Consider the following 24,686-nt stretch of genomic DNA (forward strand, 5'->3'; position numbering starts at 1 on the left):
ATATTAAACACTCAGTTCTTTTCCAATTTAGATTAATATACCTTCATGAATGGATTTCATATGGTGTTTGTTACTCTTTGTTCCCACAATAAAATTATATTGAAATTTGTGGTAGTGGAAACACCCTGCTTTGGAGCGGAAAGGGCACATTAGTGGTGAGAGCAGGAAATTTCACCCTGCGTGGAGGACTGACTCATAGGTGGTTACTGGGAGTTGCTCTTTGCTGGCAAAGGGGTGTTGAGCAGTGGGAAAACCTACTCTTGTTTCTAAAAAGTCAACTGCTGCTAAAAGTCAACTTCTTGGATCCTAGAAAAGAAGACAAGATTTGCCTTTTGGGGGAAGTATATTTTGCCTCCTTTTCCAGCCTGTCTAGTAAAAGCATAAATCATTGTTGGCTGGAATTACTGAAAAAGACACAAGTCACTTGAGCTGCGCTGTGTACCCAGGAAATGGGAGAGAAAGCCCAGTGATTACTTTCTCTTTCTAAAAGAGGTTTGCTATAGAACTTAAGTCTTGAACTCATTGGAAAATTACTTATTCCTTGGTTTTATATCGTTAGAAAACAAGTGTTGCCAAAGTAGAAAATGGCAAACATTTACTCCCATAGGGAAGATAAAATATGGTAGCATATGCAGATAGTTAGCTAATGTGAGACAACTTCTACTTTGTTAAAAGCTTGTTCGTCTCATAGAATTGACACATTTACATTTGAGGATTTTGGATCCAGTGTTATATAAACTAAAGGCTTTTGGAATCCTGTTTCTTCTGTCAGTAATCACAGGCCATTTTCTTGTAGCTGTGGCACTAGATAGCAATTTAGACTTTGAAGAAAATGCAGTACATATCTCAAGAGATTTTTTGTCTCCTAAGAAAAGAAGAGCACTAAGATATGCTGTGGAAAAAACCTTATGATTTCAAATGTGCATATACCTGTGTAAACTGTAAGAATGGGAGATAAGACTGTCCTGTTCTCGCATGTATTGAGAGCCTAGTATGATGCCTGACACACAGTAAGTGCTCAGAAAATGCTGGAGATGAGGATGGAACTGGTTAAATATAGATAGCACCCCCCCTTTTTCCTGACTCATTATTTAGGACATTTTTATGGCCTACTCATACAACTCTTACTGGCTTATCAACATCTAATCAAAAAGGCAGCAAATTTCTAAATTCTCTGTACCATCAATTCTCATCTTTGAATTTGAGATAGTTGTACTGCTCTCATAGGGTTGTCATGAAGTGTAAATTACTTGTGAACTTCTAAATCACTGTAACAATGCCTGGCATATAGTAAGCACTCAGATGTTTGCTTTGCTGCTGTTGTTGTTATATACTTGTATATTATCTCTAGTCCTTCCCTGTAAGGACAGAGACTTAGTTTGTTTCAACTAAAATAGTGTCTGAGATGTCATATATATTTGTTGAATGAATTAATAATCACACAAGTACACAATGTACTATAAAGTACAAAGTACAATTTTACATAGAGAAATGTATTGGGAAATAAAGTTTCTGCTTTCTTGGATAATTGTAACTGAATATTCTATGCTAATCATTTTTAGATACTTTTTCCAAATCCCAGAAAGGCAAACAAAGTTATTGGTAGTCCATGCATCTGTTAGTGGCTTCTCTATTTCAGCTTGAAAAAAATATGATCCTGTGGATTAGGAAGGAAAGCAAATGTTGGAAGTGGTGGGTGGTTCAGTTATTACTATTGCCCAGTGAGCCACCCCCTACTTAGTAGTGTGAAGCAATGGCCCTTTTAGGTGCTCTTGGGTTCTGTGGGTCATGAATTCACAAGAAGCAATAGGAGCTTCTGCACATCCTATGGGGCTTCAGCTGGGAAGACTCATGGCAGTAGGTGACTTGCATGATGAGGTTGGAAACCTCTGGAGGCTTGTTACTCCCACAACAGGCTCCTGGGTGGGTTGATTCAAGGGCTGGACTTGTCTGGGAATGTTGAGTAGAGCCACTTCCATTTGGCCTTGTGTGGTTTGGGTTTCTCATAGCTTGGTGATGAGGTTCTGCGAGAGAGAATTCTAAGAGAGAGCATCTGATGCAAATGTCCCAAGAGAACCAGGAGGCTGAAGAAAGTGACTATTGGCTTTTAACCCAGTGTGTGTACCAGCCCTGTGGCAGACAGGCAGGTACACATGGCTCTAGCAAAGGCTGGTCGCTCTTCCTGACCTGGCCCACCTCCTCCAGCCCTGGGCTGATGGTGTGCGCCTAAGGGAACTGGGAGAACCTAGCAGGCTGACCCCTATGTCCATGGCCATTTCTTTCTCCCAACCTCACTGCTCAGACTGCCCTTCTCCTCCCAAGGCGGGGAGCAAGTAAGGGGCTCTGGGACTGAGGGCGTTTTCTAGGGAAATCCTCCCATGGAATCATAAAGTGGGAGAAAACGACCACCCTGCTCACAGGGAATATCAGGAAAGAACAAATTGATCTGAGTTGCTTTACTTTTTCTTGTCTTTGCCTTTTTTATACAACGGACTTATTCTTGTGCTGTGTCATAGCATTTTGCTTAATATGTGTGTAGGATTTATGATGTATTCATGCCATCTTGTAGTATATAGAATATAATTTTACTCTTTAAAGTTGTTAGACATTTATGACTTTGTTCTTTTATAATTTTTGTTTTATTAATAACAAGTCATTGATTAGGAGGGACGCTACCTCCTATAGTATTTTCTAACAAAAATGCTCATCTGTTTTGTTTCTGGAATGTACACATTGAGATGGAATTGGAGGTTGCCTATACATGAGTCAGTTCCCAATGGCTCGTGAATATTCATCAGTAGACTATGTGTTTTTTTTTTTTTTTTAATTTTTTTTTTTAATAGAGGCATGTTTTATTTATTTATTTGTTTGTTTGTGTATACATGCACTGGGTACAGTCAGAAGCGCGGGAGGGTGAGAGAATTCACCAGAGCCAGAGCAGGGAGCAGAGCAGGCAGAAGGACCAAAGTACACTGCTGAGGGGAGCAGCGGGCGGCAGGAGAGGTCTGCGCGCCATGCGGGACCCTCCTCCGGCGGCCGGGGAGCAGCCGGGGATCGAACCGGTGCTGCAGAGGCCGCGGGCAGCTTCACAACCCAGCGCTCAACCGCTGCGCCACTGGGGAGGCCCAGTAGACAATGTGTTTTTAATTTGTCTGCTGTGGGGTCAAAATTCAGAAACTGAGACAAGACATTACCTGCTTTTATAATACAAGGCTGGAGTGTTTTGTTGTTTTTTTTAACAGTCTGATAAAGTTCCTAAAGTGACAGAAATATCTTACTATTGGTTGTGAAGTATCTGTAGAAATAAAAGTGAAATTTCAAAGAGATATTTTGTCACTCGAATGGAAGACTTTATGTAAAAGTGAACATACTCCTTAGTTTCAATTTTTCTGTGGTGTTCATTCTTTGACAAAAATGTTTACTAGCAAAATAGACTATCATGAAACAAGACTACAGGCAAAGAAGAAGGCAATACTCAAATATCTAAATTCAGATTAAGGAACAATCTGTTTTTATTAGATTTGAATGTACAAGATAGAATGTAAGTTACATACCTTAGATTGTATAAGACAGATAAAATGTTATGGACTAGATATTTCATTAATTTTATTTCAGGGTTGGATATGGAATTGTAGATTCAGATACACTCATGGGTAAATTTTCAATTAAAGAGTATTAGAAACCAGTGTGCATGTGTGAAAATGCACACACATGCACACACACAAACAATATGTAACCAGATCCTAATAAAAAAACAATAGTTAGTTAGAATATAAGCCAAGTTTTCTTAGTGTTTTAAAGCCCAAGTTAACTTGTCATAGGCAAATACCAAAACCCATTCACACCTTCTCCTGCGTGTGTCAAAACTTTAAGCTGATTTCTTAAAAATTTAAATGCTACCATGTTGGCAGGAGGCAAGGGGAAAATTGAAATGGCCTGGCGTCCCAGATGTCTTCCATCCCTGAAAGGCTGCAGGTTGGTGAAGATGCGTGTTGAGACCTAGGCCACCAGCCCTGTGGTTCCCTTACTGTAACTCACACACCATGAGCAATTTGTAAAAAAGTCACTCATCCCATTTCTTACTTTCAAATTTGTCATTAATGCTCTGCTGTTTCCAGAAAAAAAAGTATGGAGTTGATTTTAAAATATATATCCTAATAGCTGAGCAAATATAAATTCATAATCAGAATTTTCCACTGAAACTACCATCTATTAGTTATGGCCAGTAACTCACTGGTTGTTTGACACTTTTTTTTTTCCAGGGATGGTTAGAGACGACAATGGAGGCAAGAGGCAGATAAATTATATTAATAGATTGCAGGCACACAGTTGTTGTGCGACGTGTCCTTTTGCATTAACAGAGGGACATAACTCAGTTAAAAGCACATACATGTCAGTCAAGCAGTTTTTGGTAGTGTTTGTCTTTGAGCAGTTGGAGAGCCGCGCAGGGTCTGCAGGTTCTTGGTCTGAGTTCTGCATCACAGGTTTCACTTTCATTCTGGATTTACTGGCAAAGTAAGATGAAGTTGAGTCCTTCTTACTCCTTAGTCAAGATCTGAGACCATTTCCTTTTTCAGGAAGAATCAATATACATAAAATAAAGGAACTTTGAACATATCTAGTCCTTCATCTGTTGTGTTTGAACATAACACTGCTTTTTTCTCCACCCAACCACGTGTCCTTTTCTTCCTTTTCATATTAAAAAGCTTCCTTCTCCAGCAGGTGCAAACATGGACATTTTACTTATTTCATATCTTGTGCCACAGATATGTCGTCCTACCACAGGCCATGCTGTGGGATAGCTGGTAATTAGTCAAAACAAAAGAGCTCCTAGATCATGGCCTGATTCCATTAATAGTCAGGTGGTGGGGAGTTCTGATTCCAGAGTTTCTTTGTCTCTCTCTGTTGATTTTCCCATTTAAAGTGCCTTACAACATTTATCTCTTCCCTTAAAACAACATTTAATTTAGGGCCTCCCCCGTGGCGCAGCGGTTGAGTGCTGGGTTGCGAAGCTGCCCGCAGCCTCTGCGGCGCCGGTTCGTAACCCGGCTGCTCCCCAGCCACCAGAGGAGGGTCCCACATGGCGCGCAGACCTCTCCTGCCGCCCGCTGCTCCCCTCAGCAGTGTACTTTGGTCCTTCTGCCTGCTCTGCTCCCTGCTCTGGCTCTGGTGAATTCTCTCACCCTCCCACGCTTCTGACTGTACCCAGTGCTTGTATAAATAAATAAATAAATCTAAAAAAAAAAACAAAAAAAAAACCAACATTTAATTTAATACAAATCTCAGTTTATATCTTGAGAAAGGAGTATAGCTGCATTGGACCACTTTGAGAGTCTTATTTTCTCTTTTCTATTGAATATCTGGCCCCTCGTGTGCTGTTCTTTTTTTTTTTTTTAAGATTTATTCACCTATGCATACAAGAGCTGGGGTGCAGGCCAGAGATGCAGGGAGGCGAGAGGTTTCACCAGAGACAGAGCGGGGAGCTGAACAGGCAGACTGACCAAAATACACTGCTGAGGGGAACAGCGGGCGAGCCAGGAGAGGTCTGCTTCACCATGTGGGCTGCTCCCTGGCTGGCCGGGGATCGAACTCATGCTGCAAAGGCTGCGGATTGCTTCATAGTGCGGTGCTTAACCCCTTGTGCCACCAGGGAGGCCCTCCTGTGCTCTTCCTTATTAAATCTTGTTAGTAGAGCCTCATTCAGCGGTGAGAAGTATCTAAAGCAGAAGCGGTTATGCTATTATGCTTCACTTAACGCAGGGAGGCATTTCAGTAAATTAAAATGGTTAGGTGGCGAATCCTTATAGTGAATTGAATTTATGTTCTGTACTTTGAGTAATTATTTCATATGGCTTCATACTGTTAGATTTTGTTGGCACTGCACGTTAAAAAATTACCATAGGGAGGGCCTCCCTGGTGGCGCAGGGGTTGAGCGCTGGGTTGCGAGGCTGCCCACAGCCTCTGCAGTGCCGGTTGGATCCCCGACTGCTCCCGGGCCACCGGAGGAGGGTCCCACATGGCGCGCAGACCTCTCCTGCCGCCCGCTGCTCCCCTCAGCAGTGTGCTTCGGTCCTTCTGCCTGCTCTGCTCCCCGCTCTGGCTCTGGTGAATTCTCTCACCCTCCCCCACTTCTGACTGTACCCAGTGCTTGTGTAAATAAATAAATAAAAATAAATATTTAAAAAAAAAATTACCATAGGGAATAGTTTCAAACATAGTAAATTATTTGGGGGCAAACATTTTTCCTGATTACTTTTCTACCTAGAAGCTTATAACTTAGAAGAAAAGCCATAAAGAATGAGGAGGCTCTGGGGTAATAGAGTATAAGCCCTTTAAGTGGTAAAACCTTCAACTGCTTTGTAATCAAAGGGTCCTCATTTTGTGACTGAGTTACTTAGGTGAAGTGATAGATTTTATGTATAGTATGCCATTGCCAAGTGTTTATGGATTTTGCTGGAAAAGTATAGAGCAGAAGCCTGATGTCTTAGTCAATGTCTAAAGCTTTGAATTCTAACTCCTTGGCTCAGTAACAAATACAATGCCAGCCTTATTTCCTCACCTATATAGTAAGGGTTATCAAACCAGCCTGAGTGGAAATGTGCAGGGTTGAGTGGGGCAGCAAATGAAAACATAGTGGAGTCAGTGAAAATTCCCTCTCCACTTTCCTCTTGCACCTTTCCTTTTAAACACGCTTATCTTTCATATTTGAATGTTAAAGCCATCACTAATCCTCTTGATGTGTGTGTTTCAGAAAGTGCATTGGTCAACATCCTTTCACAGTGCACAAGCATATTTTCTTTCACTTGGTAGCTGCTGTCTGCTGAGTCTAAGAGTCTTGCTTTTTTTATATTCTTGTGAGCATTTGCTCAAAAAAGTACCAAACTGTTAAGATTGCCCAGCATTTTACTGTTGCACCACGTGACCTTGTCACAGACTTTAAAGGTATTGTTTTGTGTCTTGAAGTAGCATGGTTTGCTTGTTGTCATGTGTTGGATAAGGGCTGCTGAACAATTGTTTGGCATCGTTATTAAGGTGCCACTTCGCTGAGAGGGCAGCAGGCAGCTGACGTTGGCGAGGTGTGAAGAAATTCTTGGCTGTCAGAAGAGCTGGAGCAGGGGTGGTGGGTTTTTGTAAACGCCAGATACATGGTCACTCCACCTTCTCTGCCCCTCCTCCTGTCTCACAGGGGCTTGGCATCCCATCCTGGAGAAAGCTGGTGCTTTTGGTTTGGGTGGAGGGAATGATCAGAGCACATGATGCTTGTTGCCAAAAGGAAGGTCTCACCTGTGCAATAGGTGCTGGGATCCTGGCACCTAGGGGGTGAGCAGTAAGTCAGGTATTGAAGAAATTTGTGCATGAATAGGTGATGTAAACTATAGCACTTGTTTGTATTTTTCATGTAGTCCAATAAGCATCATAGATAAGAAATTTCCTCTAAGGACTAGTTTCTCAATGAAGAATCTGCACAAGCCTTATGGACTCTTTTATCTAGAACACCTAGTGTTCTTAGGAGCTTGATTACATGATAGGTAAAAATACTGCATTTTTACCCTTCCCAGTTTATCTGCCTTCTGCTCTCAATGTGGATATTCACTTATTAACTGACTAAAATGTTCACTCCTTAGAGATGAGTGGATATTACACAATCTTTTCCTTTCTAAATTTTGTCTCATTTGTACTTGTCAATTTCAGTTTTCTTTCTTTTATTTCTAAATGTGAAATCTTCATTAATCCCTATGTGTGATTTGAGGGTGATCATCTAAATTAAATGAGAGCTGGAGATGAAAATTAAAACTACACAGCGTCCTGCTCCTAGTCATTTTTGTATTTACTTTTAGTTGATTTACCTGTGTTTCCTTGCACCCCATCTCTCCATTCTTACACACGTCCTCATGTATTTGGAGCACCCTAGGACTTTCTCATTCCTCCAATAGACACTCTTGAACTGGGCTCCTCCTCAGATGTAGGTGTGGATGCCAGAAATACAAATGAATAAGTTCAAGGACCATTTCTTAAAAGAAACTGCACTTCTTTTTCTTACACATTTTTAAATCATGTTTATTAGATTTTAATCTAACTGGCAATCAAAGGTGTCTCCCCTCTAGAATTATTGCTTAAAAAATGGTATCACTCATTTGGAATTTTATAACTTTGTAGGTCTTTGCCTGCAAAATGCAGATCCTCTTTTATGATTGGTCGTGATAAGCTGGACTCCAGGCAGGAGTCCTCTCTGCCACTGTACTTTGCCTTCCCCTGTATACTGCCTCCTGCTTCCGTGTCTCCTTTCTGGTTAACCGGTTTTCTCTCTCTTTCTTCCTTCCTTCCATCCATCCTTCCTTTCTTTTTCGTTCCTTTTTCACCCTCCCTTAAGCCCTCCCTCCTTTCCTTCTTTCCATTTCTGGATGAAAATTTGAAAACATCAAGACATCAAATTTACAAGATGAAAAGTTATCTGGAATCAGTGAAAGTATACTTCAAATAACACCCAGTTGCATTTAATGAAAATCACCTTTCATTCTTTAACTCTTCAAGATATCAAGAAATCTGCTTTACCTATTCCAGGTAGCAGGGTGTATGGATATGAGGTGGGGTCTGCACTAGGGCCAGAGTTCAAATGCTACTTAAACTCTTGTACTGTCAATTTTTTCATCTGTGAAATGATACCTTATAAAGTGTTTGGGAAGATTCAATAAGACAAATGTCTATAAGTCATATAATAATACTTCAAAAATACTTACTAGTCATTATAATTAAGTGGATTTGTAACTGGGTGGTTCCATTTTATTGTTTAGGTTTTTATGTTGCACTTTGATGAACTTAATGTCATCATGTGTTATGTAAAACCAATATATAATATATTATAATATATATTATATTAATACATAATATACTTTATTAATATGTCAATAAATCAGTGTTTATTAATATATAAAACCAAGAGAATATTAATATAAAATCTGTGCTGTCTTTGATCAGCTTGTTGAATATGACTTGTTGTTTAAAAAGACCCTGATATGTTAATTGGTTATTTTATTTATAGTTGTGCTTGTGTCTCAAAGTACAACTTAAAATGTAGCTTCTTTACTTTATTAATACAAAGCAGAAAATGAAAAAGAAAGGGAGAAAAAAAGCAAGTATAGTGACTTTGAAGGCAAAATTGATATACTACTATGACTTGACTCTTTTTCTCTTTAGATCTGTTAGAGAAATCACGAGTTGTTAAGCAGCCAAGGGGTGAAAGAAACTTCCATGTGTTCTATCAGCTGCTCTCTGGTGCCTCTGAAGAGCTCCTCAGTGAGTCCCTATTTCTGTGTTTTAATTTTAATGTCAGCGTTTTCCAATGCATTTTTTTGAAAAAGTGTCCTAAATGCTGTTCTCCCTTCTTAAATTTTTTGTGATTCTGGTTGAAGTAAAGAGTGTGGTGTGTTTGCTTCTCTCCACCACAGCATTCGTTTGATCCCTGTCCTAGTACCCAGCAGATCCTGTGCCCTGGATCTCAGATGTCCTACTGAAAGTACTGAATATGGGGGAGGAGCCAGTCATAATTCAGAGAATAAAATGGAGGAATACAATTACTGCACTTGGGACGGAGAAATGAGCAGGAAGCAGTAGCTGACTCCAATTGATATGAAAACAGATTGCTCTGTTTTCTGTTTATTTAAAAATAAAGGGAAGGCATTTGCAACTAATGCAAGGGATAAAAATCTGGCCTTTTGGATATTTAGAGAATTAATAAAAGTCCATAAAGATAGGATCCCATAGCTATGGATAGTCACCCACACTTGGGGAAAAAATCATTCATTAATAGTCATGTGTAAATTAAAACAGCACTGAAGTACTCACTACAGAGTAAAAGTTAGTTAAAGGGAAGGATAGAGCTGGCAGAGTTTTTAGGCACTATTCTACTTTAAGCTTGTGGGTGTCATCAAATGATCAGTCTCCCACCCAGGCACACCTTTTTTTTTTAATATATCCTAATGAACTAACTCAAAAGAGTCCAAAAAAACATTTTGTGTGAAGACATTTATCACTGCCCTGTATTTGATACAAACTAAAGAGGACCCAAATGTCTAGGAGAGGGAATCATGAGGCAAACATCATATGTTACAATGAAAAATGTAAGGCCCTTATACCCAGTAAGAATAAATGTAAAAAACAAAACCAGTTTGAGATATGTATAATGTTGGAAATGCTGGTATTAGAAAAATGCTATTATTGTTATTCGACCATCAATTTTTATTCTATTAATTTAAAACATAGATGAAAATATTATTATCTGAAGAACTAATGAATGAAGTAATAAAGATGAATAGATTTATTGAACTACCTTATCTTATGTGTGTGTGTGTGTGATTCAACAGATAAACTTAAACTTGAGCGGGATTTCAGCAGATATAACTACTTGAGTCTGGACTCTGCAAAAGTTAATGGTGTGGATGATGCAGCAAATTTCAGAACTGTTAGGGTAAGGTGTAATCTTTTATTACTCCAAAATGTAATAAATGTATTTATTATGTATAAATGTATTATTACTCAACTGGAATTAGTAACAGTTTCGGTTTTCTTAAATGTGTAAGTCATGTTTCCTAAGGTTTTAGAAGTTTACGAGAACTTACTGCATCTTTATGAGTTTGAGTTTTTACAACCTCAAAAGTCATACAATATTGCGCAGGTTATGTTTTACTGGAGCATGCAATTTTGTTATTTATCAAAAGAAGGTTTTTTATATTATCTTGTGGTTTGACTTGTTTTATGTTGTGTTTAAATTCCAAATATTTTCATAGCCATAGCTCAGTAGTTAATTTCAAAGTATGAAAACAATCCTAGGATCCTAAGTCAAAAATGCTAAAACTATTTTTGAGACAGAAAATCATGTTATCAAGTATTCAAAAATTTTATGTAAATCAGAATGACTGACATTTCCATGTTCATTAGAAAATTATTTAAAATAATATATGTTCTTTATCAAAATGGCCATCCTACCAAAAGCAATTTACAGATTCAATGGTATTCCAATAAAAATATCAATGATAGTCTTCAAAGAAATAGAATAAATATTGATGAAATTCATATGGAGCCACCAAAAACCCCAAATAGCCAAAGCTCTCCTAAAAAAAGGGAATGGAGGTATCACACTCCCAGACTTCTAACTATACTACAAAGCTATAATAATCAAAACTGCTTGGTACTGGAACAAGAGGAGACACATGGACCAATGGAACTGAATAGAAAATCCAGAAATAAACCCACAGATTTACAGTCAACTAATCTTTGACAAAGGAGCAAAGAATATGCAATGGAGCAAAGAAAGTTTGTTCAATAAATGGTGGTGGGAAAACTGGGTTGCTGCATGCAAAAGAATGAAGCTTGACTACTACCTCACACTTTGCACAATAACCAACTCAAAATGGATTAAAGAACTAGACATAAGACCTGAAACCATAAAATATATAGAAGGAAATATAGGCAAAACACTACATGACATACACCTCAGTAACATCTTTAAAGACACATCACCCAAAGCAGTGATAGTGAAGGCAAAGATAAACAGCTGGGACTACATCAAATTAAAGCGCTTCTGTACAGCAAAAGAGACAGCAACCAAAACAAAGAGACACTCCACCGACTGAGAGAAAATTTTTGCACACAACACTCGTGATAAAGGACTGATCACAAAAAAAACTTCTCCAAATGGCCAACAGGCATACGAAAAAAATGTTCAACATCACTTGTAATCAGGGAAATGCAAATGAGAACTACAATGAGATACCATCTTATACCAGTGAGAATGGCACATGTTAAAAAAACTAGCAACAACAAATGTTGGCGAGGATGTGGAGAAAAAGGAACTCTCCTGTACTGCTGGTGGGAGTGCAAACTGGTCTAACCACTATGGAAAGCTGTGTGGAGAGTCCTCAACCGTCCATATGATCCAGCAATTCCACTCCTAGGTATTTACCCAAAGGACACAGAAACATTAATTCAAAAGGGCACCTGCACCCCCTATGTTTATAGCAGCACTATTTACAATAGCTAAGCTATGGAAACAACCCAAATGCCCAAAAATAGATGACTGGATCAAGAAGATGTGGTACATATACACAATGGAATATTACTCAGCAGTCAAAAAGATAAACTCATGCAATTTGCAGCAATGTGGATGGAGCTAGAAGGGATCATGCTCAGCGAAATAAGCCAGAAAGAGAAAGAAAAATACCGGATGGTCTCACTCATAGCAGGATTTTAGAAAACCTAAATAAGGGGCCAGGAAAAAGACTAATTATAATAAAGTAAAAATCAAAATCAACAAGCAACTATAAACCAGAGACACACTATGGGGGGGGGAGTAGGATCAAAACAAGGGTGGGGGTGGGAATTGTATGGGGACTATAACCAAGATAAAAATGTATACATTATGCAAAAATGATGTAAAAAACATAAAATTAAAAAAATAATTAAAAAGTAAGATATCCCATAAAATGTCATTAACTAATTAGAACCATGTTTTAATTTACAATAGCTGTTGTTCTCTCTTTGTCAGTATTTAAAATATACACAGAGTATTAAAACTGAATCAATTGCATAATAATTTCTAGCAATGGAAAAAATTTAGAAAATGAGTGGCTTTCTCAATCACAAAAATGATCTGTAAAGAGAGAAAATTCAGCTACCACTGTATGTAGAAGAGGTTGATAAATTTTTTTTATGGAATAAGAGGAGAATAATACTGCATGAGATTATGAACATGCAAAATGGAGGCATGCGCAGACACAGCTTTCCTTCATCTGATTTACAAAAAGATAAAGCACACTGTTATCCAAAATCAATAGATTGCATAAAATAGATTCAAATAATGAAAAACTGGGTGTTTTTTAAAATTGTGTTTACCAAAAACCACTTTTGTTAGAAGTCCTAACATAATAAACATCATGTAAGAAGAAACCTAAATAAAATAAAATAATATGTGTTCTAATTTTATTTAGTACTCTGAAAATTACTCCTATTAGGACATGATAGTGTAATGGGGATTTACTTCCAAATGAGGCAACTGTGGTAGTTAGGAAGGAGGGTAGGCCAGATTAAAGATGAAATAAGACTGGCATCAGTTAATCTTTGAGGGTGAGTGAAAATGACCTAGGATTCTTTTCCTGTTTTCTGTAATTTTGTATATGTTTGTGCAAAACATATGAGAAAAACTTACATTATTCCCATTACTAGATAACTTAGTCACTAAAAATAAATCAGTAAAAAATAAAATAAGTTGCAGTAGTCTCAAAAAGAATAGAATATATCATTTTTTAAGAAAACTATGTAAATTCCTCATCTGGAAAGCCTGTTGATTCCTGGACATATTTTTAAGATCAGAGTTCAAGACTACTTCTGTTAAATTTCCTTGCCTGAAACATTGTTGGCACTCAAAAATTTATTACTGAACAAATGTTCCTTGTATATCACCTTGGCAAGCCACAATTTTTATGTAAAATAAACAAGGATTTTTTGGTAGGGATGGCAAATGCTTTTTGTTTGTTTAATTTTGTTCCTAGCAATGGGACCCTAGTATTAAAAAAGAGAAATGTATAATAGACTGAGCTGCTGTGGTTGAAGTGAAGCTGGGAACCCACAGCTCATCTCTCATCTTTTTCCTTCTACCCTCCCTTTGCATGCCGCCTTTTGCCATAGTGCTTGGGGTACCCTAGGGCTAAAATAAATATTAAAAAATAATAAAGAACTACAGAAAGAAAACACGAGCTTTTTTTTTTTTTTTTTTTACCCCCTCCCAGAATGCCATGCAGATTGTAGGTTTTATGGATCATGAAGCTGAATCTGTGTTGGAGGTGGTGGCAGCAGTGTTGAAACTGGGCAACATTGAGTTCAAGCCTGAATCTCGAGTGAATGGTTTAGATGAAAGCAAAATCAAAGATAAAAATGGTAAGTCAGTGGAAAATCAACTTTGTTTAGCAAGCTTTCTTTGAACGTCTGCCCAGACTTTAATCTCGAAAATAAAACTTTTTGGTTATTGTTAGTTTGAAAAAACTTTCTAGTGAAACTGAGCAGCTTAAGTTTTAAGTCTTTGGCTTATTTTACACTCTTCTGTTTGAATGTAATTTAAAAGAACACCCTAAGTCTTGACAGTGATTATTATCTCTTGTGTCTCCCCTCCCATAACAGAACTAAAAGAAATTTGTGAGTTGACTGGCATTGATCAGTCCGTTCTAGAACGAGCATTCAGTTTCCGAACAGTTGAGGCCAAACAAGAGAAGGTTTCAACTACCCTAAATGTGGCTCAGGTGGGTGAAACATAATGTCCAGAGGTGAGTTTTGAAAGTCTGTGGTCATTTTATATGTGAAAATATTTCATTTTGTAGACTGTCAACTGTCATACCGTATTCTAGGCATCATTGGGGTGGGAGGAAAAGGGGTGCAGCACAGCAGTGAGCTAAACAGGATGACCCTGCCCTCATGGAGTTTCATACTCTGGTAGGAGGAGAAGTCGGACAATGGTCAGTAGACTAACAAGTAAGTCTATATAGTAACCAGCAGGTGGTCAGTACTGCAGACAGAGGAATAATAGAGCAGAAAAGGAAGATCCCATCCAGGGGATGGGAAATGAGGGAGATGGAAAATGCCTGGAGAGTTTTGAGCCCACGTGGCATGATCTGCCTTGTATCTCAAAGGGTCCTTCTGGCCGCGATAGGGAGAGCCGAGTCAGATTTCAGGCAGCTGTGTGATACAGTACCACAGACCGGTGGCTTTAATGAAAAACATTTATTTCCCACAGTTTTAAAGGCTAGAGTCTGATGGTGCTCAGGGTCTTGGGGCAGGACCTCTTGCTGTATCTTCACGTAGCAGAGAGAGAAGAGGGGGAGAAACATGCTGTGGTGTCTTTTTGCCCTTATAAGGGTGCTTGTCCATCATGGGACTCCACTCTCATGGCTGCATCTAAGCCAAATTACCTAACAACCATATCTCCAAATCTATCACATTGGCAATTAGGGTTCAAAGTACTGGTTTTGAGGGGGACACAGCAATTCAGCTGATAGTGCAGGTGCTTCGAGGAGTTGTCTGCTAACCCAGAGAGGATGGTGGCTTGACTAGGTGATAGCAAAAGAATGAGAAACAGTGACATCTAGATGTATTTTGAAGGTAGGGATGACAGGATTTGCTGACGGCTTGATACACAGAATGAGAGAAAGGAGTCAAGGATGACTCCCAATATTTTTGGCCCACAAACCTGGAAAAACGATTTACTTATTTGGAGAAAACTGTGGGACAAGTCAGCTGTGGTCGGATGGCCATGGTGCCTCCCTGCCTTGCTTATTGTACCCTTTACAGTGAGGCCAGTGATGTCTTTCTAAGACACAAATTTGAGTTGCTACATCTTGTTTACTTTGATTCAACTTAAATGCATACTGAGTGAATGGATTCCTGAGTGTGTGAAAATGTGAAAATGAGTCTAACAGGCAGATACCAGAGTCTCTTTCAATGTAAGCCCTTTGCTCTATGACTTGGTCTTTTTATCACCAGTCAGTGCTGATCTGAGCTAGAATGAAATGACCAATTCAGGACTTGTCATACTCAGGTCTGCTTTGCCTTCTGTATTCTCATCCTTCTAAGCTGCCTTAAGCACCTGTGAGACAGAAGGATGGATTTCATTTTATGTTGCTCCTAACTTGTTTTTCCTACTAACCCAAGAATGTCATGTCTAGCTCTCTTTCAACATTGATTTCTTAATTTTGGTGAGCTGTTTTGACTATGGAAAATGTTGTGACTACATATAAGTAAATTTGCTTTGTAGCAATCCTGTTAGCTGTAGCTGTTGTGTCCTTCCTAAATCACTATTTCTGTCATCATATCTGTCCAGATTAATTTACTAATTCATTGTGATGGTGAGCACCTTACCTAATCAAGAAGTTTTACTGAGAGCTTGCTCAGCAAAAGTCCCCTTTGTAGAGCACAGTAGGGAGGTAAGGGATTAAGGAATACTTCATGGAGAATGGTTTCTGGGCCAGTCTTGAAGAACTTGTATTTATAAAGCATGTTTGAGGGGGCATTTCAAAAGAAAACGGTGAGAAGGTCATGTTTGGAGGACCTCAGGAAAAAGGTTGATCAAGCTTATCTATGATTTTGGATATTGAAGAGAATTCAAGCAATAGGTTGCAAAGGTTAGTGGAGTCTCTACAGAAATAGTTCTCAAACTTGAGTGTGTATCAGAATTTCCAGGAGGGCTTGTCAAAAATGGTTTGCAGGCCGCACCCGCACATTGATTCAGTAGACAGGAGACTTCAAGTAATTGTGTTGCTAACAAGTTCAGAAGTGCTGAGCTGCTGCTGCTGCTGCTGATTCAGGGGCCATGTTTTGAGAACCACTTTATACTGAATGCCACACTGAATTTAGCTGTTTTCAGTAACCAGAGTGGGGACTGATAAGTATATAATGATATGATGCAAAAAAACGTTACGTAAGAATGACCTTTTATACATACATATATGTGGATATATTTTGGTCTGGGTTTTTGTTGTGTTTTACTCTTGCTTTTTAATTATCCCCTACAAAAGCCAGGCCCAGTTGCCCAGTTGTGAATCACCTTGCATCACTGGGCAAAAGTTTTCCATATTCCTTCCACCTTTGGCATAAAAGAATTTGGCTTGATATGTGCTCAATTGTCAACTCTTTAGTTAAGCTTTTTTTTTGTTTCTGTTTGTTCCTACTGATCTTATTTCTTAGAAGGTTTTGATTCCAGTGAGAAGTGATTTATTACCTTTGTTTTTTATAGTTTCAATTCTTCAGCCCCATTATCATTTTTTATTGCCCCATGCCTCATTTTCCCCAAGGCATTTTAGATCTTTCCCCAGATATGATGACTCATATTGAAATAATGGAAACTCAAGACAGAGTTAGCATTCAGCCTCTACCACATACTCTCCTTGGCATCCACAGCCCCCTGTAATCCGACCCTACCAGCTTATCTTATTTTACTAAATACCATACTTATTTTTGCCTGGTGCCTTTGCTTCTGTTTGTCTTTCACCCCAGATGTCACTGCTTGTTCCTTCTGCTTGTCTGAATGGCCCATCTAGTTGCACTTCATCCAGAGGCTTTCTTGATCACATAGCCCCCCTGATTCTTCCCTCTCTCTGTGCTCCCTTTTCTGCTCCAAGTTGACCTGCCCTGTGCTCACCTCACTCAAGCCTCACTCATCTCCCTGCTGTACTGTGTGCCCGCATAGGGTGGACCCTGAGTCCATGGGTCTCTGTGTCTCCACCTTGGCTGACATACTGCTCTGACCTTGCTTGACCCCAATCATCTCTGAGGCAGATTCCTTAATGGGATTCAAAGTACAGTGAGCATTTTTCATTGAATCTGTGATGGTGAATGAGTGTGCTTGGTGTCTTCTCATTTCTACACTTTACAGTGATCCTTAAAAGGGAATAAGTCTTCCTTCCCTTACTTAGGAAGATATTGTTATGGAGATTAGCTGGCCTGAATCAAACTGAAACCAGAGGTGGTAAATTGGCAGCCCCTGGGGCCAGATATAGCTCAGTAGGCACATTTTATTGGATGAAAGAGTAGTGTTTTAGTTTGTTTTTTTGGCTTTCTTTGTAAATTTTGAATTTGAGTGCCCTTAACCTGAAATGCTTTCCTCCAGCCCCTGAAGATCTCATTACTTCCCTTTTCTTTCTACCATGCAATCCCTGGAAGCATTTAAGTTTAAGACTCCCTGGAATATTTTTTTGAAGGAAGCAAAGAATAATAATACTGCCTTTGATTATATTTTAAAAAATATTGAGAGATTTAACCAGAGTAAGTTGTCCCCATTAATTCAGTTACATATTGAAGTGGTGGCTTGTTGGAAGTGATAGCATGCGACAAAAAAGCTGGATATTACAATGAAAAAGGATCTATTTGTAAATAAGATTATGTGGTGTCTTGAGATAACTTGACTTTCAAGAAGACAAGGGGAAAAGGACTGAGAAAGAATCATATAGGAGAGAATTATTAGGCCCATGAGGTAGTAGTAGAGGAAAAAAGGAAAAGTAATAGTATAAATATAGCCAGACTCTTTTCTAGGCAGTGAAATTATCTATCTTAAAAAAGTGAAAACAAGAAGGTAGGCTGTTGAGAAAGGGGCACACATTTAAAGCCAGACTTTTTTGTTTTAGAAAGATTTTTTAGAAAGATTTATTTGTTTATGCATACAAGAGCTGGGGTATAGGCCAGTTATGCGGGGAGTGAAAGGATTCACCAGAGACAGAGTGGGGAACAGAACAGGCAGATGGTCCGAAGTACACTGCTGAGGGGACCAGCGGGTGAGACAGGAGAGGTCTGTTACACCATGTGGGTTTCTCCCTGGCCCAGGATAGAACTGTAGAGGCTGGGAATTGTTTCATAGTGCGGTGCTTAACCCCTTGTGCCACCAGGCATTTTAAATGCATGTTTAAAATGTTTTAGCATTTTAAATGTGTTTCTCACCTGCCACTTCTGCTATGGAATTATAACCCACCCCTTGTTTTTTAACACAGCATTATACAGTTGGGCTTTATTTATTTAATTTTTTAAGACTATCCAACTTCTAGGTGGATAGTCTTCCTGTGATTGGATTAGCTGCCTGAGACAGGGAGAAAGGTTTGAGGTTAGCACAGTACTATCAGGTGAAGGATCAAGGTGCAGCTGCAATATGTTACATGTCATTTGGGAAGACTTTCCCATGTGGTCTAATGAGTGGTATTCTTTAGAAAATAGAAATGTAGCGGCTTGCTTTTTCACAGTAAGACCCAACTTTCACTTTGTGTGGCCAGTGTGTTAAAAGCAGCAGCAAAACCTCTAGCTTCTTTCTCTCATGAGGCCTACTCCTTCCTAGATTGCTGACAGGTTCTTCTTTATGAACACTGGTGTTACATGTCTCCTGTGTACTTGGTTCTTCCACTCTCTGTTCCCAGAATATTTAAAGACTGTTAGGTTCTTCCAAGCAAACGTAACTTTCTCAAACCTTTGGATTCTATGGCAAGGTCATAGAAATATGTGTGTCTTCTGCTTTTTCAAGTAGCTCTAACAGCTTTCAAATAAAGAAGCAAATGAAAATAGTTTCATTTTTATTATACAACATATTGTTACAATGCTCATTGATTATGGGAAATTTTAAAAAATATTCAAAATATTGAATGAAGCCATTTTAATGTATTTCTTTATGGGTAGAGCTTTAAGAAATAGTTGACAATTTCTTATTTTCACAAAATGCATAAACATTTTTTTATTTCATTACCTAATTATCATAACAATCTTTCTGTGATGACTGTAGAACTTCTCTTTGATGGGTATTTGTTTTACTGTTGCCTTATTGTTCAACTTCTAAATTACCTCTGATTTTTCTTTGTTCTATAACATTGAGATGAGTATCTTTGTGGGGAAAACTTTTATAGTATTTAGAATTAGTTTCCTGGGATGTAAAAAAATATAATATCTGGATATAAACAATTTGCCAGATTCTCTTAACACGTTGGCTGTTCATCCAGAGTATAATAAAAACTGGCTTGGGAAGGAAATTTGAAATAAAAGAGCTTTAAATATTTTTTAAAACATCTTCATTCTATGGGAATTAAGCATTGTGGTAAAAGTGAGTATTAAGTTTTTCGTTTTCTTTTTCTTTTTAATAGGCTTATTATGCCCGGGATGCTCTGGCTAAAAACCTCTACAGCAGGCTGTTTTCATGGTTGGTGAATCGAATCAATGAAAGCATTAAGGTATAAACCAGTTGTAGCAAATGGTATTCAGCATATAAACATTGAATTGAAGATTATTTAATTTTATAATCAGATTATCGATGAGCACTTATAAAAGATTATTTGCTAAAAAGCATAGGATTGAGATCTATGAGGAATTCTGTTTTATTTGCCATGTGTTACTATGAGAAGTCTCAAGGGAACACCAAGTAGTCTCTGCAAAGTTACTTGAGTATCAATGTCCCAGGACCTGCTTGTGTCTCGTCCACTAATTAAGTTATACACAAGTGGCTAAAAAGGTCATTTGGCATCTCTAGCTACTAATACATTCTTCCGTAAAATGAGGCCTTGGACAAGGTGATATGAAAGATCTTACCAGTGATCTTTTTTAATATTAATAAGGACCATAAATGCCCTTTTTAAGTAGCACCTATAATTAAAAATTCTGAAAGATTCTATGCTAATATCCTATCTCACATACTCTTTTTTGTAGTATAGAAGAACTCGGTGGGCCAGAGATGTGGGGTGTAAGAGGATTCATCGGAGAAAGAGTAGGGAACAGAATAGGCAGAATTACTGAAATACACTGCTGAGGGGAACAGTGGGGCAAGACAGGAGAGGTCTGCTGTGCCATGTGGGTTAGCTCCCTGGCTGGGGTTGGAACTCAGGCCCTACCAATGATAGCACAGAGATATAACCCCTAGGCCACCGGGGAGGCAGCTTTCTCACACATTTAAAATAACCTAGACTGGGGCCTCTCTGGTGGCACAGGTGTTAAAGACTCAGAGCTCTGAACCTATTGCCAGCTACTGCGGCATGAGTTCAGTCCCTGATCAGGGAGCTACCCATATGGTGCAGCCAACCTCTCCTGTCTCACCGCTGCTCCCCTCAGCAGTATATTTCAGTAGATCTGGTTGTTGTGCTCACCACTCTGTCTCTGGTGAATCCTCCCCCACCCCACCCCACCTCTGGGCAACACCCCAATTCTTGTATGCATAAATAAAAATAAATTTTTTAAAAAAATAAATTAACCTAGATTTCAGTCATTCTCTTAGATAAGAAACACAGTTAACTTGTAATATGTACTTTGGTATGATTTTAGCTTTATATTTTATGCTGAAATTAATCTGTCAATTTAAAACTTCTTTAAAGGCACAGACAAAAGTGAGAAAGAAGGTCATGGGTGTTTTGGACATTTATGGCTTTGAGATTTTCGAGGTAAGCTTTTCCCTATTTTTTTTTTTTTTTGTATGATTTTTATGAATGTGAAACCACTGGAAATTATTTTGTGCACAAAATTTACTATAATTACTATAATTATAGTACTTTTGTATTTAATTTGGATCTACAAATCAGTTTTATACAAATGTAACAAAATGTGTGTGTGTGTGCGCGCGCACATACACTTTTAAATGTTGAGAACCATTATTTTAGAGCCAGTGGTGTTTAAAAGAATTTCTTGTAATGATACATAACTTTTGAATTTGCAAATTCAAAATTTTTATTGTGAAATTTCCAGCAATGGACATTATACCTGTGATCATTTGCTCACTGGTAGGTTGTTTGAAAAGAGAGGCAGACTGGTGTCTTAACAACTCCAGGAATGGGAGAGCTGGATGCTGGCCATGGTGACACCAGAGCTGGTCACTTCATCTCTGTGGGACTCAGGGGAGGGTTGGGATTAGATGGTTTGTTGGGTCTCATCCAGCTCAGATCTTACAATATGAGTTCTGCAGCCAAGATAAAATAATTTCTGCTGAAATTCATAATGACTATATTTAAAAATTTTTTGAAAACCCTGTGTATTACATATTAAATAGTTTATACTTGTGTTAGAATTTTCTGTTTACCCCCTTCCTAGCCTCAACATTTAGAAACTATTTTAAGGCTTTTCTAAGCACTTATTTTTACTTGTAGGAGTGGTATTTTAGTTTGGTTCAGGAAAATAATAAGATTGGGCTTCTCCTTTCTTAATTCTCTCCCAGTAATAATGATTTGTGAATTCCATTAAATAACCATACTATGCTCAGAATAACCACCCAGAGAATTTACTTATTCCAAATAATCAGTTTTCATAGGAAAAAAGCATCAGATCATTCCCCACAGCTAACCCAGCCCTTTATGCCAGAGGCCTTTTTCTTATAACATTTTTGTTAGAGCCTTCTCCCTGCTTGATCATTTTCCAGATTTAATAGCTAGTGGTAAACAATTATTGTTGAGGGCTGACTGTATGCAGGCATTGTGATAAGTGCTGTGTATTACCTGATTTAATTTTCACAACAACCTTATGAATTAGCTGCTATTGTTATTACTGTTTTGCAGAAGAGTAAAACAGAAGAGGTTCTGAAAGTTAAATAACTCCCTTAAGATTACAAGGTCAATTAGTAATAAACTCATGACCCAAACCTCAGACTCTTAATAAATAAAAGAGATCTCTTGCAGGCCTTTTCCCTCACTTTCCCCCCAAACTTAAAGGCTCCCTAGTACCTAGAAATTAGGGGAAAATGTGTGTTAAGTTTCTGGTGCACCCTGTACCGTGGTCATCACTGGCCAGTGTTAGGAGTCTTCCCAGTGCTCCGTGTTCTGGTGGCAGAGTTTGGGACATGTGCTGGTCCCTGTCCCCTCACTGCGTTTTGAACACTGCTCTTCAGCACAGTGCTGCTCTGATTGCTGTCTCTGTAGCAGACTTTGCAAAGATCACTTCTGGTCTTTTGATGAAAGGGAATAATTTGAGGTTTGTGAATGAGAAGAGTTGCTTGAGTACATTCAGAAATCATGATGCCAGAATGAGTTTCTTTCTAGCAGAACCTCAGCTTACTGTCACAAAGTGCAGCATGACACGTTGCTGATCCAAATTTAGTTACATGGAAAGGGCAAAAGCAGAGATGCCACTTGAAAGAAGATAAAAATTACATTTAATTATATTTCTAAAAATTAGTCGCTCTGATTTTTAAAATATTTTTACTCAGAAAAAAGGTTTATTGATACTTAAGCCAGTGGAGAGCTTCCTAATGGCATATTACAATGGATGGAAACTTTTTTTTAATAATTATGGGGTTATGCTAGGGTATGGGCTCAGCTCCATCTTTCCTCATCCTGAGATCTAATTAACTATGGAAAAGAAATCCTCATAGCACTCTGGAGCATTTTGACCACATAAATGAGGGAGTCATTTTCTCGAGCAGTTTTTGAATACCTACTATGAGCCAGATTCCAGTGGTAAATACGGCAAAGATGTTCTTTTCCTGCATGGAGCTTACTGATTTGGCCCTAAAATTGAGGGTCTGTTGTTGGCTAAGGACACAAGTCATTTGGTAGGAAATTCTAATCAGGAAACTGGATTGCTTTTTAAAAGTGTGTTTGCTACAGACCTAATCAGAACAGAACATGGATGTTCTGGATGGAAACATCCTGTGAGTTGGCACTGGGTAAAATACCCTTTAGCAATTCAGGAATATTTTTCACTTATGGTTAATTCAAGTTTCTCTCCAAGCCCGTATTTCCGCACATGGCTTATTTCCACAAGATCACCAATTTTCTCAACACTGTTACAACTATGGACTTTAAGAAAATTCCTGTGTATATTTCTAAGTGTTCGTCTTCTTTTCTTTAGAGGAAAATGTCATTTCATTTATGGTTTTCAAACTTAGCTTCACATTGGAATTACTTGATGTAGAAGATCCAAATGTCCAGGCTGTGGCCCAGATCAGTAAAACAGAATCTCTGGTTCGGGGGTAGATGGAGAATAGTAGCATTCTTAAAGCTTCCAGGTGATTCCATTGTGCAATCAAGGTTGAGACCAATTACTCTAGCAGATGTGAATCTCCAGCGGAGATTGTATTTTCTAAACAAATGTGGTGTTTTGTGTTTGACCTCTGCATGAAATGCCCTTGTAAAACATCCTGCCTCACCCACCATTGATCTTACATAAATCTAATCTGTGTGTGTATACCATGTTGAAAACCAAACAGGTCACATTTTTACTCCTTTTAAACAGAACTTTTAGACAAGACCAATCCAGCAATTCAGATGTCTATAGCAAATCTTATCATGACCATAAAATCTTAATGTTTCTAATTCTGTCTCATGACAACACTGGCAATTCCCATGAAAACCATTTTCAGCTGAGCTGGTGGAAACTTTTCATTCATTTTGGTCAGTGTCTATGCAGAAGAGGGAAACGGATGCATTAAACCATGGGACAATAACACATGAAATTGGCTGCAAAATATCCTGGTACCAGCTGGTTGAATAGGCCTGCCCTTTTGGCTCCATGTGATCTGATGGCCATTTGGAAAATAGATTAGTAAAACATTGATATCCAAAATAAGGTGAAGTGATTTTAAATTCATAGAGGAGAAAAGTCTAGATGTAAATCCTAGTAGAACATAAGTCTAATTTTTGCAAAGGAAGAGAATTATTGGCTGTTCTTATAATTGAAGACATTGCTTTTAATCTTAGAGAAATATTTATAGCCTCTCCATAAAATAACAAAGGGTGTTCTTTTAAGAAAAGTGAAATTAAACTTAAAACTCAGTTGATCAATCTGAATGGATTTTTTTTTTCCCCCTATGTACTTACTGATATTAAAGTTGGTAGGTAGCTTACTGGGGAAATCTAATTAATTATTTTTGTTCTGTAGACCAAAGCAGACAATAGTGCCTGAATGTTTCAGGTTTTATGCAACTGAGCTAGAGTTTCATATGGTAAAATGCTAGTTATTTTAAATAAGGCACTCCTTACTCAATTTGCCCTTTTGAACCTCATTGAAGAGGACCTCTGTCTAGTGGTGGTATGAACAAGCTAGATGCAATCATTATTCCACATAAAACTGTCTGACAGTTGGGCAGGAGTCGGTAGAACCTGCTAACTCTTCATTATTATAGGATTTGTTTTCTATATTATTTTAAAAAGAAAATTGATTCTGATTACATGCAAAACCTTCTAGTTGTTTGTCTCTAATGCTGT

The 24,686-nt window shown here is 38.3% G+C and overlaps 1 protein-coding gene across 6 annotated transcripts in view; it reads left to right on the forward strand.

Moving 5' to 3' along the window:
• MYO1B (myosin IB) overlaps window positions 1–24,686 on the forward strand; it is a 196,825-nt gene that overhangs the window by 134,911 nt on the left and 37,228 nt on the right. For all 6 annotated transcript variants that reach the window (XM_054699949.1, XM_054699950.1, XM_037523727.2 and 3 more), the window contains exons 8-13: window positions 9,196–9,294; window positions 10,362–10,465; window positions 13,782–13,929; window positions 14,170–14,288; window positions 19,653–19,739; window positions 20,871–20,936. In XM_054699949.1, coding sequence (XP_054555924.1) covers window positions 9,196–9,294; window positions 10,362–10,465; window positions 13,782–13,929; window positions 14,170–14,288; window positions 19,653–19,739; window positions 20,871–20,936 — 623 coding nt within the window. The remainder of the gene's footprint in view (window positions 1–9,195; window positions 9,295–10,361; window positions 10,466–13,781; window positions 13,930–14,169; window positions 14,289–19,652; window positions 19,740–20,870; window positions 20,937–24,686) is intronic.

Source organism: Talpa occidentalis, unplaced genomic scaffold (genome assembly GCF_014898055.3).
Source record: "Talpa occidentalis isolate TD23 unplaced genomic scaffold, MPIMG_talOcc4v2.1 talOcc4.3, whole genome shotgun sequence".
Lineage (NCBI taxonomy): Eukaryota > Metazoa > Chordata > Mammalia > Eulipotyphla > Talpidae > Talpa > Talpa occidentalis.